General features: G+C 41.9%; 1 protein-coding gene across 3 annotated transcripts in view; it reads right to left on the bottom strand.

Annotated features, from left to right (window-relative positions):
* Nucleotides 1-4930: 4930 nt before the first annotated feature.
* Nucleotides 4931-17669, bottom strand: part of CMAS (cytidine monophosphate N-acetylneuraminic acid synthetase) — a 158589-nt gene continuing 145850 nt past the window's right edge. For all 3 annotated transcript variants that reach the window (XM_069228545.1, XM_069228546.1, XM_069228547.1), the window contains exon 9: nucleotides 4931-5324. In XM_069228545.1, the coding sequence (XP_069084646.1) occupies nucleotides 5131-5324 (194 nt within the window). In that variant the 3' untranslated portion in view covers nucleotides 4931-5130. The remainder of the gene's footprint in view (nucleotides 5325-17669) is intronic.

Below are 17669 nucleotides of genomic sequence, written 5' to 3'. Positions count from 1 at the left end.
CGGGTGAGAAAGGAGTGAGAGGCATGTGTAAGAGAAGAGATGTCCATGCTAAATGTGAGTACATATATACATATAGAGTAACTGCAACGACCGCAGGCGTCTGGGGAGAAGGAATGTTGCATGTGAATCTAAAGCACTACATGCCACAAACAGATGCTTACATGGTAAATTACAAAATCCGTACGATGCCATGTGTAGCTGTAGATAAACATGCTCTGCATAGACTGTAAAGCAGTTCCTCCTTACAAGTGGGGGCTAGCCTGTGGGAGTTGCAGTAGTGTGGAAAGGGTATGCATCACTGCCTGACCTACATTGGTTTGTCGGTGTGCTAAAACATCCACACAATAATGCTTGGTAAATGTGTGTGGTGTTCACCATGTAGCTGCCTTACAAATGTCAGCTATGGGAATGTTTCCTGAAAAAGCTATTGTTGTTCCTTTTTATGAATGATGTATGCTCTGTGAGGAACAGGTAAAGGTCTTTTGGCCTTAATGTATCAACTATTCATCTGGCTATGCTTGATTTGGATATGGGGTTGCTGTTGTGAGGTGTAGAAAAGGCAAAGAGTTCCTTTGTCTTTCTGAAAGTTTTAGTTTTATCTATGTAGAACATGAGCACTCTTTTGACATCTAGAGTATGTAAAGCTCTATCTACAACCAAATATGGTTGTGAAAAGAAAACTAAGAGTTCAATGGATTGATTGATGTGAACTATCTTTGGTAGCGATTTAGGTTTATTTTGAGAACCACTTCACCTCTATGTATTTGGAAGAACGGGGTTCTTCTACAGTTAATGCCTGGAGTTCACTAACACACCTCAGTGAAGTGATGGCAACCAAGAATGGGACCTTCCATGAGAGAAACTGAAGTGGGCATGAGTGAAGAGGCTCAAAGAGGGGACCCATGAGTCTAGTGAGTACAATGTTAAGCCTCTGTGTCGACAAGGGAGCTGGTGGAACCTGAGGGGGAATAACTCGCTTGAGTCCTTCCATGAAAGCTTTAGTTACTGGAATCGTAAATAGTGAGAGAGGTCTATTCTGGAGATAAGCAGCTACGGCTGCGAGATGTAAGCGCATTGAAGTGTAGGGTAAATTTGCCTTCTGCAAATGAAGCAGGTAGCAAACAATGTCCTGTACCGTGCCTTTCATCGGGTCAATTTGTCTGGGTTAATAGTAGAACATTTTCATTTAGCAGCGTTAAAGGCTTTTGCAGTAGGTCTGTGTGCTTCCTTGAGAATGTCCATACATTCTGGTGGAAAGCCGAGGTAGCCAAACTCTGACCTCAGAAGTCAAACTGCTAGATTGAGTGATTTGGGGGCTGAGAGTCTGATTTGTCCTCAATTCTGAGTGAGAAGGTCAAGCCTGTTGGGGAGCTTCTCATTAAGAACTACTGATAGATGCAGCAGCGTTGTAAAAAAGGTCATGGTGAAATGTTTGTCTGAGCCTCTGAACCAGAAACAGAATAAGAGGGAGAGGAAGAAAAGCTTAGAAAAATATCCCCAAAATAGTCATTCATTCATAGTGCATTGCCTTTGGATAGAGGGTGTGGGAGTTCGGAGGTGAAATCTGAGCATTTTGCATTTTCTTTTGCTGTGGCGAAGAAATCTATTTGAGGGTATCTCACTTTTGGAAGTATTAGTGAAGGACTTGTGGGTGGAGTTCCTGCTCGTGGACTTGTTGCCACATCCTGCTGAGCAGGTCCACAAAATCGTTGTCCGCCTCTGGGAGGTATTCTGCTACCAGGTGAATGTTGGGGTGAATGGCCAACTTCCATGTGGTCTGAGACAGGTGTGATAGCTGTGAAGACCCCCCCCCCCCCCGTTTTTGTAAATAGTACATAGCTGTCATACTGTCCATCTTGACTAGGACAACTGACCAGGACAACCTTGGGAGACAGGTGAGGAAGAAAACCTTTCAGTGGTAGGAAGACAGTCTGAATCTCCAGGTAACTGTGCTGTAAGGACTGGAGGTTGACATTCCAAAGACCGTGTACTGTTAGGTCTCCCAGATGAGCACCCCAAGCCATCTGTGAGGAGTCTGCTGTTAATGTGATGTGAAGAACAGGGTCCAGAAAAGGATGTACCTTAAATAGGTTGCTGGTGTTCCATCACTGCAGATAATGGTGAGTATCAACACTAGATCTTCCAGGTGACCCTGTCATTGAGACCATTGTCGTGATAGGTCTTTCGGAAGAGGGCGCATGTGTAATCTTGCATGTGGAACTATGGGAATGCAACAGGCCATCATCCCTAGCAGACGCATAACCTTCCTTACTGTGAAGGACTGGTTCACCTGAAATTGTGGCAGTAGTTTCTGAAAAGTCTGAACGCAAGCAGGATTGGGGGTATGCTAGCCTTAACTGAGTGTTCAATATAGTAAGGTTGAACTTGTAGAGGCTGAAAGTGAGATTTTGGTATGTTGATAGTGAAACTTAGTCTGTGAAGTAGATTTACTGTCATCTGAGCATGTTGTTGACACTGGTGAAGTGAAATGGCTTTGACGAGCCAATCGTTCAAGTAAGGGAACACATGGACGGTCTGTAGTAGCAGGGATGTGGTGGCCACTGCTAAGCATTTTGTGAACACTTGAGGTGCAGTAGTCACCGCCTATAACGAATCCTAAGTATTTCGATATGTAGGGTGTATTGGTATGTGAAAGTAGGCACCCCTTTAGGTCTAGAGCCATCATAAAGTTGCCTGTTTGTCAAAGTGGAATAACATCCTGTAGTGTGACCATATGGAAGTGTTCTGATTTTTGGGAATCAGGAAGTATAGGGAGTACACTCCTGAGCCTTGGTACTGTAGAGGACAGGTTCTATGGCCTCTTTGAGGAGAAGGGGCTGGACCTCTTGGTTGAGAAGAGAGAAGTGTTCCTAAAATAATCTGTGGGTGCAGAGGGAGGGGGGGGGGAGGGGAGGGGGGGGAATTGCGGAATGTGGTCATGAGCTCCAGACAATAGCTGTGTTGGATAAAGGCTAGTACCCATTGATCTTTAGTGATGGTGTTCGTATCAGGTGGAAGTACTTGAGTCTTCCCCCAACATGTGTGGAAGCGTCGGGGGGGGGTAAGTAGTCACTGCTTTGCAGTGGGAGTGGCTCCATGTGTTGCAGCAATCTTCCCTCCATCTTTGTTGGTTGTCCCTCTAAATGGCCCTCTGAAATAGCTCCTGGTGTAAGAGGAAAGGGGTTGCTTGTGTTGGGATGTAGCAGCATCTGTGGAGAATGACTTGTATGTTCCTCTATAGCCTGGGCAACAAAAGGAGCCCCTGTTGGTGGAAGCCTAAGAGGCACATATTGCCTAGGCTGTATTGGTGTCTTTTTTCATCCTGTCTAGTGGTCCAAACAGGTGATCCTTATTGAAGGGCATGTTTATGACTGCTTCCTGGATTTCTGGTTTGAAACCAGAATACCAAAGCTGTGCGTGCCTTCTAACGAGGATGATGGTGTTGATACCCCTGGCTGCTGTGACTGGTGCATCGAGGGCCACCGCATGCAATTACTGGTGATTATTTGTCCCTCAGAGATAATTTGCTTCTCCGTTTTGCAGTGTTCATTAGGGAGGTACTGTAGCAGTTTCTCCATTTCATCCCAATGTGCCCGATCATAGCGGGCCAAAAGGTCCTGCGAATTTTCAATGCGCCAATGGTTTGCGGCCTGTGCTGCCACCCTCTTCCTAGCTGCATTAACTCTCCTTTTCTGGAGGATTGCAGTACCAGTTGCTTGACTGTTTGCCCACTTACAGGCAGTGGTGGCGACAATAGAGTCAGGTGGAACTGGACTTCTAATTAAAAAAAGAGGATCCGAAGGAGCCGCCTTGTATTTTTTGTCCACCGGTGGTGGTGTGAAGGAAGGGGGTGGGGGAATGGGAGGTTGCTCATTCTAGAGCGGACTGGCTCCTTGAATAGGGATCATAGGGAGGAATTGGGTGTCTCTATGTGTTGAACAGAGGGTGTCAAATGAAGTCCTGCTCAATGGGTCCATAATGGAGCTGCACATTATGGAATGCTGCTTCCCTGGATATCACCTATTAGTATGAGGTGGTATCCTCTGGATTGGAAGGGCGAGCGGGATAAAGTTTCGGATAATTGGGAGTGGTGGGATCAAGATCATAAGCACCCCATGGGTCAGTCTCATCCAATCTATCGCCTAACCCCCACAGTGTAAGAGTGTGGAGACCCTTGAGGAGTATTGTCATGTGTGTCCTATATAGGGGACTGCAGTGGAGAGTGAGGAGGGGAAGGAAGTGGTGGTTATGGTGGTGGAGGAGAAGGAGGAGAAGGAAGAGGTGGGAAGTACGATAATGGACCAGGCTGGTGGCCTTGTCACTCATTTTCTTCCTTGGATGAAATGGTATGTCCAAGGCCTCCTTAAATTTTAACTTCCTCTATGCACGTGAAGAAGAGGAAGGAGTTGCAATAATGCAACCAGTTCCTTCTTGGATGAAGTTTTCGCTGTCTAGCGTGCATTATTTATTTTTTTTAGGATCGGCTTGACAGGAGAAGGAGTAGTGGAAGACTGGCCGGAGTTTTTCGGCTTGAGGTTTTCAGTACCGAAGGCTTGTAGATCTTCGTCGGTGCCGAGGTCGAAGGAGTCAGCAACCGGGTCAACTAAACTGCGTGGCAGTTTTTCAAACTTTCTTGCCATCAAAACTCAAATCGATTCGTATATTGATCTGAGAAGCACCAGTGTAGTGTAACAAAAACGATAAAATGCTGGTACTCAAGAGTCCATCACCACTTATCGGTTTAAAGAACTGGACGACTGGCCTGTCGATTGAATTTAGGCAACTTAGGCTCTGCTTATTCTAAGATCGGAGCAAACATAATTTAGAAGAAAAATAGAAAACTGAAAAGTGAAAGTCACAAACTATGCTTAGCGCAAAAAAACCTTAATTACATTCAAAATTCTACCTCGTCAGAACATCCGACCCACAGTGAAAATTCTTCCAGCGATGTTTATATAAACAGCTTTTAAATCTGAGTAGTAACACCTGTTACTACTAAAGTCTTTGTTGTATCATTACAGAAAGTGGTATCGCAATTTTCATTTTCAAATAATCATTATCGTAAACCTTATATAAACCAGTCCCTTCGGGAAGGAAAGCTCATCCCTCGGTCAGGATACAGTTGCATAATTAACAGTGATCCGCCTTAGCAGCCACCCGGCTGAGAAGAAGGCCTAAGCGCTCCGTGAACTCCCGGAAAGCACCATGGCCGCCATTATTTTTGCAGATAAACGTCGAGGCCACTTGCACCTCCTGGGAGCAATCATTCGGGACGCCACTGATGGCAGCCTTCTTTAGGCACTCTTCATCAGACTGTTCACTTCCTAAAGAGTAAAAAAATAATAACCTTGTTTAATGTCGATGAGTTTTACATTTAACCCGTCTGAATGTTCATTATAGTCAGATAAAGGTTTTTTTCCACATTCACGATGGAAAACAGCAATGGAGCCAGCGAGAAGCAGAAGGATCATTTAAAATAAATATATTAAAAGAGGGACTTGGGATACCACATAATACGAATGAAAAATATGTAAGATCATTAGACAACAGCATCTAGTATGCCAGTAGAATACAAGATCATGACGGAGAGAAAACTGGTCAGCAAGCCCCAAATTCAACTGAGAACAAATGGAAATTCAAGCGTTAAAGAATGGAAAGATCCATGTTGAATCAATATGGACTATAGGTGGCTCCGAGCACTGCTATACGTACCATTCACGTACAAATAATGCACCATAAACCCTACAACTGTACCACAAGCACACTGACATATATATTCTAACTGTAATCATTTTAAATTGCCTTCTGAAGTACAATTGCTTGGGTTTAGTTACCATAAGCACTACAGTTTCTTAGATTTCCATTGGATAGATTCGTTAATAATTCTGAATGGACCGGTGATGAAACTACATGATTATGTCTGAGACTGTTTTCAAATACTTCAGCCAAGTACCGCCAGAGACTGGCGATCTTTGCTTTACAGTGAACCAGGGGCGCAACTAGACCTAGCCTTTTTTTTTGGGGGGGGGGGGGGCAAGGGGGAATGTTGCTAGCACTTATAGGCGGAGCAGACTCATTGCGGCAGCCAAATGAAAATTAATTCTGTGGGGCTCCAATAGATGTTCTGGTGGCAAATGTTCTTTTTTTTAAGCGCATGGGCCAGTAAACAGCTGCAGTGTGGAATGTTATAGTCTATGGAACAAACTGCAGCAGATATTACCTTCTAATTATCGTACTACATAGACCGGCACAGATCACTTTTGTTATTTGTGCCATGAAATGTTGCCATGTGAGACAACTCCTGGTGTCAGGAGGAGTGTGAGGATGCCTCATGTCCCAGCTCTATAAGGCGTAGAATGCTGAATCTGTATGTCGTGATAACTCATGATTCAACTCCGGTCAAACATTCTTAGTTTTGAAATGCTTAGCTAGTCTTAGAGACTGAAACGCAACCAATGTTTGGAAAGATTTGAAGTAATAATATACATGAAGGACAAAAACTGATAACTTAACTTCACACATGGAAATCAGTTTGGGGTTACCAAAGATAGCACCTGCTACCTATGGATGGCTTTCTATTTGAAACCTCTCGTGCACCCCTTGCTAACTCTTATCTCCAATTTCAGGAAGGTAGTGGCAGGATCAGAAAGTAAACACAACTCTAAAAGCTCAGCTTTATTTTGTTTATTTTCTCTACATCTAGCTGCTGGGCACTTAAGAGGCAGCTGAAGAGATACTCACCTTATAATGCCATTGAAGGTCAAAGGTATGTGATATCACTTCAACACTTAAGACATTTTAGTGAATTAACCCCATTGGCTGCAGGTAAGTGATACCCATATGGTGAGTACATTTCCATCTATTTCTTGTGCGAGCTATAGGGAGAAGTAAATAAGACTTCTTGAGGGTCTGTTCAGTTGCTACAGGACAACGTGCTTGCAGAAAGAATGGTGAATAAATGAGACGCGTTTTTTTTTCTTTTCAGGAATGATGGGGCTAATTCAGAACAACTGAAAAACGCTTTTCGACAAACAGGACGTATTGTAGCATGATAAAAAGACTGAGTTGCAGGCAAAGCAAAATCTATGGATCTGCAGCAAAACATCGGGCATGCTAGACGCACCCTGCAAACCTCATTTCAACCACATTTGATTTTCTGAGATAGAGTGTTAGCTCTTCGGACAGGAAGCAATTACCCTAAAACTGAAAAGACATGCATGGAGTCGTATCGATTTTAAGCACTGCCACTCCTGCCAACCTAGCCTTTCTGCTCCTACTCATGAAATCTCCGGTTAAATATATGATACAACCCCACTGACCTCTAGCCTCTCATAAACCCAGCTTTTCCTGCCACTCTCCCCCCAGCTTCCTCTTCAGCTAAATGTAACTAACTATTAGAGTGGGCTCGTGAGGGCTTTCTTGAGACACTGAAGTGCGGGGCAGTCTCCTGCCTCCCGATGCTCTCTGTGGCCTACCCTGGTGTTACTTGAATAGTCCCCCTTATTGTTAAACCTCTGCCATACCCATTCCTCTCACTTTGAGCCCCCACACAAAACTGCCATTCAACCCAAAATCTACCTCCTTTCCTCACCTACTATCATTAATCCAGATTTTTCCTTCTCTTCCTATCTTTTGGCTTTATGCCGCAGGTCAGCTGATTGTGAAGTACTCCAGCTCTACTCAGTAAGATACCAAGGTTTTGAGAGGACGTGCTTTCATCAAATCTTCCTCATTCCCTCATTAATGTGCCCTTCCTTCCTCAATCCTTGTCCCTCTTCTCAGTGTCCACATCCTTTAACGCAATGAGCAAGGCTTTCTAGTGGTTCAAAGAGGTATACAAATAAGGAAAATACCAAATATGGTCCATTAGCACCACAACTAAACTTTTAACATTTTCTTTATTATATGCAGTATGGACTTTCTTTTCTTTTTTTTCTCTCTCTCTCCGTATCTATCATCTGTCTCCTTTTCTCTGTCTCTCGCTGATCTATCTAGGTCTATCTTTTCCATAGTTTGCACATAGGCCTCTGCACAGTGGCAGAATGTAAAAGGAAGGTGTCAAAAGGAGAAACTGAGCAGGAGTAAGTAATCTATATTCTATTCCCTCCACCCTCTCCCTCTCACTAAACAATCATTCCTCTCTCTTTATCCTCCATCACACACCAAACATGTCATAGCTAAAATGGTGTGTTTTACGTCCCTTTTTAGCACCGATACAACTAGGGGTTGTGAAGCAGAAATTTCTGAAAACTGCATCAATTTTCACCGAACTTTACATGAACATATGCTCTTGGCCAACCCGTACAGAAAAATGGTCAAATTTACACTAGCCGTTTAAGGAAAAAGCACTTCAAATGTAGCCATGACTTGTGTATTGTTTATGCAATCACATTTAGCTAGTATCTGAAAAAAACGTGCTATGTATATGCCATGAATATTCGAAAGCCATTAACAAGCCAAGCTCTGTAAGGCTGGTTTCTACCCAGTCAACATAAAATGCTATATTAATTAAAAAACATTCTACTGCAGTCTGCTATTACTTTGGCATTAAAGTGCTTCTTTAATCTAGGTGCCCTATTGTATGGTTTCCAAGAGGTTGCTGCAACACAAATGTCTTCTCATGTGCTCCACGCTAGCTCTCTCCTTCTCTTGTTTTGTTCATTCCTACTGGTATACAGGCATCCACCAAACAAATCAGCATTCACAGACACCTTCTATGACAAGACTAAAAGACACAACAATCTAACATTTAATGTGACCTACATAACCTTACTCAAATCATGTTCCTTCACGTCAAGCTAAGAGCCTTCCAACTTCTTCAATGTTTTCTCCCAACCAGTAAACCAGGTCTCATCACAGTACTGATTCACAGACACCTGCAATATGAAGGGACCACTGATGCATTATCTCCTTCACCATTAACCAGACCAGAAATGTCACCTTTAAAATAGAAGAGCAACAAGGCCTTCAACAGACATTGGAACAATCTTAACCTAATCTTGTTGCATCCTTGCCACCCTTACTGCATACCAGATGTGAAGGCTAGCTGAAGGATTCAACAGGCTAATATCACTCAAGGGCTCCACCTGCTCAAATAATGGACGCAAGGCACTCTGACTCAACACAAACATAGGACATTTCAGATCAGATACATCTTTATTCAGTGTACAAGAAGTACTGCCATAAAATATAAAATGCATGTAGAATCAGATAAAACCAATGTCAATATAAACAGTGCAATATAATTTCTCATACAGCTTCGAATGAGTCATATGCCTTTATCATAAAATCCATGCAGAAATGCCAAGACGCAGGGGTTTAACAGTTGCCAATGCGCAGCCAATACGAGCTCAAAAAAGTAAATACACAGAAACCAAACAATCATGTCTAATAGCAGAGGTTTAACCAATGTCACTGGTTAATCAGTCTAAATTCAGTACCGTTGTCAAAAGTGCGAAAGAGCAGATTTACATAGGATGTTTAGACATGATGGTAGATAAAAAACAAACAAAAGCCAAAAAATCATGTATACCAACCTGCACTAACATGTCATAGTTATAGGATATATCAGGCACAGCCAAATGACCAGATCTCTCGTTAAGAGGTGGCATTTGCACATATAAAACATGGTTGGATTTACCGAGAGCCCCTGTCTCATGTGATAAGGTGCTTTGTGCAGGTATAAACACCCGCAGCTTAAAGATCTTGGTGCATAATACCCATAGAAGAAACTTTGGGGGATGCTCTCAGAATTCCACAACTCGGCCTAGATCTTTACCAAGATTTCAGTGCTCCAAGCCATGTGTGATGACCTTGCAGACAATCAGCCATGAAAACTGATACCTAGAAAAACTACTTCAAAAGCAAGTCAACTAGCAACCTCAGTTCTCAGGCCATGAAGCATATTACAATGTCCCCTGGTATACAATACATTGTGGTAACCTTCAAGGAACTCTTTACCACCCAGTTCAACAATTTGCTCAAAGTTGCCATCTGAGATAGATCTTTCTAGGACAGTAGTCCACCTCAAGCTTTAAAAGGCACCCAACTCTCCATTAACCCCCATCCAGATCAGATCCATTACTACTGAGGATTTCTCCCACAGAAGTGTGGAGAACCTGCAGTAGTAAATTCCATGCAGAGGGGTGTGAAATATGCAGAACAAGGTGTGGTAAGCCCTGTAAGTTTGGGACTACCCTAAAACATTTTTGGGGGGGCATTCTCAAACTAAAATCTGACCTTTTCCCACTGTGGATCTGGTCTGAGATTTATTTCAGACAAGAGCTGGAGTAACTACCCTTCCAGGAAATGAAGGGTAACAATCACACTTAGGTTTGGTGGGCTGTAGACAAAGGGCTTTCTCCACTGGGAAAAGTGTTCTTTACCAGCCCCTTTGCTCGTAGTGCAGGAAAAAAAAATTACATTTTCACAACAAGCTCCGTCATCCTTTGCATAATTCTTCACCATTTATAACTATGGCAAAGGTAATATGTCAGAGGCAGTATGTCAAATGATATTTGTAACAGTATCTGAGGCAGCTTTCCTGGCGTGCTACTGCGAATGTTTGTGAGTTGCAAAAAGTCAAACATCGTGACCCATAGGTAGACATACTTTTAAAGGTGCAGAGTTACTGCATGTTTGTGAATTAGTGGCGCTTGGACAGGTTCTCTAATAAGCAGACATGGAGAAGGCCACATATTCAGACTGGACAATTCTGTACAGTGTACTACAGGCCTCGAAAAATCTACTCGATCACTCGCTATGGCGAGTATTATTTGATCAGGTCAAGCTATTTTTAGGACTTGCTCGCCCTTTAGGCGAGTTGATAAAGAACAGGTGTTCTGTTCAACTGAAAAGTGGAGGGGCAATAAAAGATGCCTTTAAGTCTTGTTCTTATGTCACATTTGCTCTGTGTTCACAGACAGAGGTAAAAAATCAGTTTGTCCTACAATTAATTTTCCGTCTGACTGCAGAGTTCCAGGACTTTGTAAGGTGAACTGTGGACCTGCTGCTTAGAATGCAAAATAAAAGGATATAGAGTGCAAACATTTCAAAATATATTTCAGTAGTAGTGAAAACCCATTTTTTAAAATATTTCTCTGTGATGCAAAAAATATTTTAATAGGATGAAAACAAATCAGAATACTTTATATGTTGATGTGCAAAGTATATGTTTTCTGAAACCCAGTTTTCACAGATTGTTAATACACTATTTAGTTTTATCAGTGAAGCTGCAAGTTAGTGGAGAGGTTTTTGGACATTTCTTAGAAATTTACTTCATGTAGATGACAATAGGCTACCACATCATGGTTTAGCAATATATTTATTAAAATTTAATTTTTAACCAAACACTCATGCACATACTTAACTTAAATGCTAAAGGCTTTGCCATATTTTTAAACTTGATGCTAAGACCAGATGGCCGGCTGACTAACTGATGTCCTGATGACGAAGACTGTTACCGCATGGTGATCCATTCTGTGGATAGGTAGTATAGGTTAATAATTTTTGTGATTAATGCTTGAGTTTCTTCCTAGGTACCAACTGCATTATTTTTGTAGAGCCTTAGCTAGATGTTTTCCAAATGTGTGTCTGAATTCTTTTGCATGCAGCCCAACATGCCAATTCTAATCTGGGGTTAGATAGAAACTTCACTCATAAAATCATCCTTTTGAATAATGTTTGATGCTTTGTTTTGCTGAATCTAAATGTATGGATAACATTTGAACAACTGTTCTTGCTGTTGATTTGCATCGCAACTCTAAAATGTTTAATAGAACAAACTTTGATTAGATTGCGTTTTTTCCAAAGGTTTGTCCAGATAGTGCTCTTCTTATATGTTTATTATTTGATTATTGAGATTGACTTACGTGACCTTAGCATTGTTTATAGGGAAATAAATATTCTAACTGTTACATAAAGGTGCGGTTATTCATGACTGAGAGGTCATGGTGTGCAACAATTACTGACTTCCTATTGATTAATGATTATTAATGTTATTGTCATTGATTATGGTCTATACCGTTCCTATGGCGGGAACATCTTAATTCCGAGTAAAAAGATTCATCAACCTATTTGCGTCCCCTTGCAACTTTACTTACCAAGGTTAGACCCACCAACAGTTATGGTAGCAGACTGATGGTTAGTCTCTTTAAGAGCCCATCAAAGATGTTCGGTGCAGATTGAGAGTTCATTACTATTAGGGATTTGGATTTATTTTATAATGATGCAAACTGGAGAGAAAATGTATCCCTAAGCCCCAAAATGACTTTCCGGAATCTCAGGACCTGCTAATGGTTGTTTGAGGATGTTCTCGGCGTTTTAGTGATAGAGTGAATGAATTGGGTTTTTTGCGCTTGCACAGCTTATGCAAATCACAGGTGAATTGTGACGTTTGTGAAGATCTTAGGGAGTTTGCGTACTCCAAATGAAGTTGTAGAAGGAGTGAGCGTACTTCAAAATATGAGAGTACGGAAGTCGAACTTCATATAAGTGTGGCGCTTTGTGCTCAAAAATTGTCCATGTGGTTGATGATGTACGGACCCTGTGTGGTATAAGACTCCGGAGTATATTGACAAGTGTATGAGACACTTGGTTTGTGTTGTAATTTGTCTGGTTTAATAGGTCGATCAGGTGTGGTCGACAAGTTGGAGTGTGAGTCAAAGTGAGTGAAAGAAATTTCGACTGAGATCTGGTAAATCCTATGTGCACCAGGACAGACCCACTGATCAGTTGAGAGTAAAATTTGCGGGTAGAATTTTGCTTGCAAATCAGGGAATCTGAGAAGGAAGGAGTAGCTGCAAGAGCAAGAGCCATCAGTTAAAAATCCGTAAAGTTCTGAAGCGAATGTGTTACCTTTTCTGTAGTAAACCAGCTAACTGGATTTTTGATTAGTGCTCACAATAAATTTGCATTAGTTTGTCTGAAACTGAGTTTAGAAGGGAAGCCACAAGACTTTGTCAGCCGCAGAGTGTGTAGGTGTGACGTCATTGGAGCGTGCTGGGATAGGCTGGTTAGTGAGAAGGGTCACGCACGGATTGGCAGCCGACTGTGTAGCGCAATTGGTTGAGAAAGAGGGCGAAGAGTATTCTGGGGTTAAAAGTCACTTCCTGATTTGATTATTGAACAAAATAAGGGACACAGTAAGATATGTCTTCAAAGATGAATAAGAACATGGTCCGGCTGTAACCATGTTTGCACAAAAGAAACCTAGTGTATGTGAACAGGGGGTCATGGCACAGAATGCAATGAGGGGAGGACATAACGAGAACACTCGAGTAATCTCTCCTGTGAAACAGACTTTTGATGGATCAAGGTCCTTGTTAGATCTTAGTCCGTTCGGAGTCCCTCAAGATACTGTGATAGGATTGAACATTAGTTAGAGCTTGAAATTACTGAGACCGCAGACCCCAAATGCAGTTGCACAAAAGGTGCCACGGTACAGGCTAGCAACATTTTGTTGCAAGGTTTGACTGTTCAGCAGTTGACTGAATGGTTAGACAAACTCAATATCCAGCATAGTGCTCTGAACGGAGAGGAGTTCTTGAATTACACTAGACTAAGCATGGAAGCGAGTGAGCTCATTGAGGGAACTATGGGTGTGAAAAGGTTAGAATCCTACACAGAAGCAGAGTTGAGATATCTTTGCTTGAAAATCACGAGAGAAGTAAGCAATGTGCATCAGAAACTAGCAGACCTGGCAGAGAAATACAGCATAGAAATAGAGAAAACAAAACATCTGAAAAGGAGTTACAGATTAGATTTTGAGACTAAAGGTTTTTAACACATGAGATCTGCTGGAATGAAGGCACACCTCAGGGAATTACTTCAAAGTGCTCAGACTTGGGGAACATAGGATAAATGGGAAGGCAGATGGGTAAAGAAAAAAAGACAAAAGAAAAAGGGATTCTGTGGAGCGGACTGTGAGTGAGCAACAGGATAAGGACCCAGTGAAGATTTTGCCAATGAGAGAGATTCTAGGAGGGAATTTTTTTCATGTTCCTTGGAGCAGAAATGATATTCTGTCATTTAGTAATGATTATCCTAGATTGAGTGAGAAGCCAGTGGAATGGTACCAGCAGACAGATAGGTTTGTGAAACTTGCGAAATGCCTGTGGGAGGATTTTAACACTTTACTCGAGATAGTGGTTCCAGCTGATTTGTGGTTAGAATGTAAGAGGAGTATAGATTGGTCCACAAGGGAACCAGAGAGGGACAAAGTTACAGGTGCTCCATCTCCTGAAGTAATGAAATATTACTATAAGGTGATCAAATGTTTGGAAACAAGAATTTCGCCCAAGAACACTGGTTGGCAGAGAATTGACAGGACAGCTCAGGAAGCAAAAGAGTCGATACTATAAGAGACTGTTACAGGCGTTCAAACATTACAGTGGTACAAAGACAATTGAGCCGAAAGAAAGGATATATTTTGTGTTTAGATTTGTGGAAGGATTGAAACCTGAAATTAGCCAGATGACTAAGAGTCATTTGATTTGTTGGCAGGGAAAGCCGATTGATGAGGTGTTGCAGTATGCAAAATACTGTAGCGATGAGACTGAACCGAAGTGGAGAAAGTTGAAGGAGAAAGCTATGATGATGCAAATTAAAGCAGCACAGACAGGGATGCAAGGAAATTTTACACAACAGCATCCGCAACAGGGAAAAATTTATATTTCAAAATCAGATGAGAGGCAAAGGTGGCGGGGGTAGTGAACCCAGACATGAGCACTGCAGTGGTTCAAAATGATGTGCAGGGGATGAAGAAGTTGTTGCCTTCTCGTCTTTGCGGAGCCATTGGACATTGGAAACAGGAGTGTCCATTGATAGTGCAGGAGGGTGTTATTCACAAAGTAATGATGTTAATTCATTTCAAAACATGAGAGGACTGAGAATGAGAGGTCCTAATCGAAATTTCCAGAATAATATGAATCAAATGCAGAATTTGCAGCCCATGCAGCAGGTGAAAATGCCAGGTAAACAAATGAGACAGCTGCAGCCAGTGTAACAGCAGGTCCCCATGGTACTGAGACAGCAAATCCAAATACCTCAATCCCCAATGAATCAGCAGCAAGTGATGCTTCCTCAACAGGTCATAGGTCCAATCAAAGTAATACTGCAGTTCACCAATTCCGTTACATAGTGTGAATGGAATAAACGATGATTTGATGAGAGAGAGTTCGGATGAAGAAGCATGTGTGCTTGCAGTCTCTTTAGAAGTAGATCAGAGAAGTCCCTATGTGCAAGGTAAAGTCATGGGTCAGAATTTCATTTCTGGTTGACACAGGAGTTAATCGCTCTACAGTGAGATCTGCTGAAGATCCGAATATGCCCCTTTCAGGAAAGACTGTCCGTATTGTGGGAGTGGCAAATCAGCAATTGACAAACCCAATTACAGATCCAGTAAAAGTAAAAATTAATAATTTTCAGGGACTGCAAAAATTTGTAGTCTGCGATTCAAGTCCAGTGGCCCTACTGGGAAGAGACTTTCTGTGTAAAACCAGGTGCTCGATTACTTGCTCAAATGACTGAATCGAGATCCAGACTAATAGTGATGATGAAGACGACCCTGTTCCAGAACCCGAATAGGAAACAACAAATGAGAAATATCCCCTGATTGATTTCTTACCCATGTTCACAGTGAAAGAGCTTCATCCAGAGTTACAGGGAACAGTTATGGAGAAAGTGTGGGGCCTGACAGGAAAAGAGGTAGGATTGATAAAGGGAGTTGAGCCAGTTAGAGTTACTGTAAAACCGAAAGCAGTTTTCCTCCAACTTCCGCAATAAACCATGCCACAAGATGTTCTTGTGAAGGTTGCCCAAATAATTTAGATTTAATAAAGCAAGGGGTGTTGAAAGAAGTATTGAGCAGCCCATGCAATTCACCGATAATAGGTTTGAAAAAGCCCTGTGGGAAAGTTAGGATTGTCTAGTGTCTGAGAAAAATAAATGAAATTGTGGTCAAATGTTGCCCCATAGTTTCAAATCCAGCTGTAGTAATGTTTCAGGTTTCATGTGATGCTGAGTGGTTCACTGTTATTGATCTGTCATAAGCTTTATTTTCTGTGCCTCTTCATGAGGACAGCCAATTTCTCTTTTGTTTCAGATTCCTGGATCGAGTATACTGTTGGTGTAGAATTCCTCAAGGGTTTTCAGAGTCACCTTCCATATTCAATCAGATTTTGAAAAAGGTTCTGGAGTCGACATTAGTGCAGTACATTGATGACTTGTTGATTACATCCAGAACAAGAGACAAAAGCAAGTTTGATACGATTGCCCTATTGAATCACTTGGGAAAGAATGGTCATAAAGTGTCTCCATTGAAACTGCAGTACTGTCAGAAAGTGAAGTATTTAGGTCACCAGACTGAGAAAGGGATAAGGAAAATATCCAGAGAGAGGGTTATAACCATATTGCAGATGAATCCCCAGACTACTCATAGAGATGTTAGAATGTTCTTAGTGATGGTGGGATCTTGTTGCCAGTGGGTCCCACATTTTTCCGTCATTTCCAGGCCCTTGCAGAAGCTGACACACAAGGAAGTTACTGACCCCATAATGTTATCCCAGGCTGGAATTAAAGAATTCATTAAATTGAGAGAAAGTCTGTGCAAATCTCCGGCTTTGGGAATGCCAGACTGCACGAAACCTTTCACATTGTTGTTTTGTCATGAATGTGATGCATGTTCTTTGTCTGTCTTGACGCAAGTCCATGGAGATGTAACCTGCCCAGTAGCATATTTTTCAGCTGGCCATCCTTTGACAATAATGGTCCCTCACTCCATTGAAATCCAACTCACTAAGACGGAAATGCAATACTTAACAGGTGCAAGATTGACTAGATATAAAACCAATATTCTTGGGTCACCAAATGTGTCACTGAAAAGATGTACAGTGCTGAACCCGGCAACCTTACTTCCAAATGAAAATGTTGAAATTGAGAAATTGGAAGATATTGAGCATGATTGTCTTGAGGTAACAGATTTGTGCACAAAACCGAGGACTGATATTAGAGATACCCGATTGGAAGGAAATGACCAAATTGTCTTTGTTGATGGTTCTTGTTTGAGAGACAACAAACACAAGGACACAGAGAGCAGGGTATACCATGACCGCAATTTCCAGAATCCTGGATGCATCTTGGCTACAGGAGGTGTATTCTGCTCAGTTGGCAGAACTGGTAGCTCTTACTAGAGCATGCCATGTTTCAGCCCAGATGAAAGTTACCATCTATAAGGATAGCCAGTATGGATTTGGAATAGTCCATGATTTTGGCCAGTTATTGTTGCCGAGAGGTTTCCTGACCTTCTCCGGTTCACCAGTGAGAAATGGCGAAAGAGTCAAAGAGTTGTTGCATGCCTTTCAAATACCTGAAAAGATTGCCGTTGTGAAATGCAGTGCACATCTAAAGTCCAAGGATTACGTGTCAATGGGACTGGATATGCGAATAAAGACGCAAGGTTTTGCACAGTGAACTGAATATCATTTAAAGACATGTGGGAATAGTTACCTGAGGAGAAAATTGACACCAGTGCAAATTATGCATTAGAAGTAATTGACACATTGGAAGAATTGAAAACGTTACAGAACAATGTTGACAGGGAAGAAAAACGTTCAAAGAGGAAAATGAAATGTGTACAAAGACAAGATGAAGTGTGGGTTTCAGAAGAAGGG

The sequence above is a fragment of the Pleurodeles waltl genome, chromosome 4_1, assembly GCF_031143425.1.
Source record: "Pleurodeles waltl isolate 20211129_DDA chromosome 4_1, aPleWal1.hap1.20221129, whole genome shotgun sequence".
Taxonomy (NCBI): domain Eukaryota; kingdom Metazoa; phylum Chordata; class Amphibia; order Caudata; family Salamandridae; genus Pleurodeles; species Pleurodeles waltl.
Note: the sequence above shows the minus strand (reverse complement) of the source record. Positions and strands in the feature narration are given on the sequence as shown.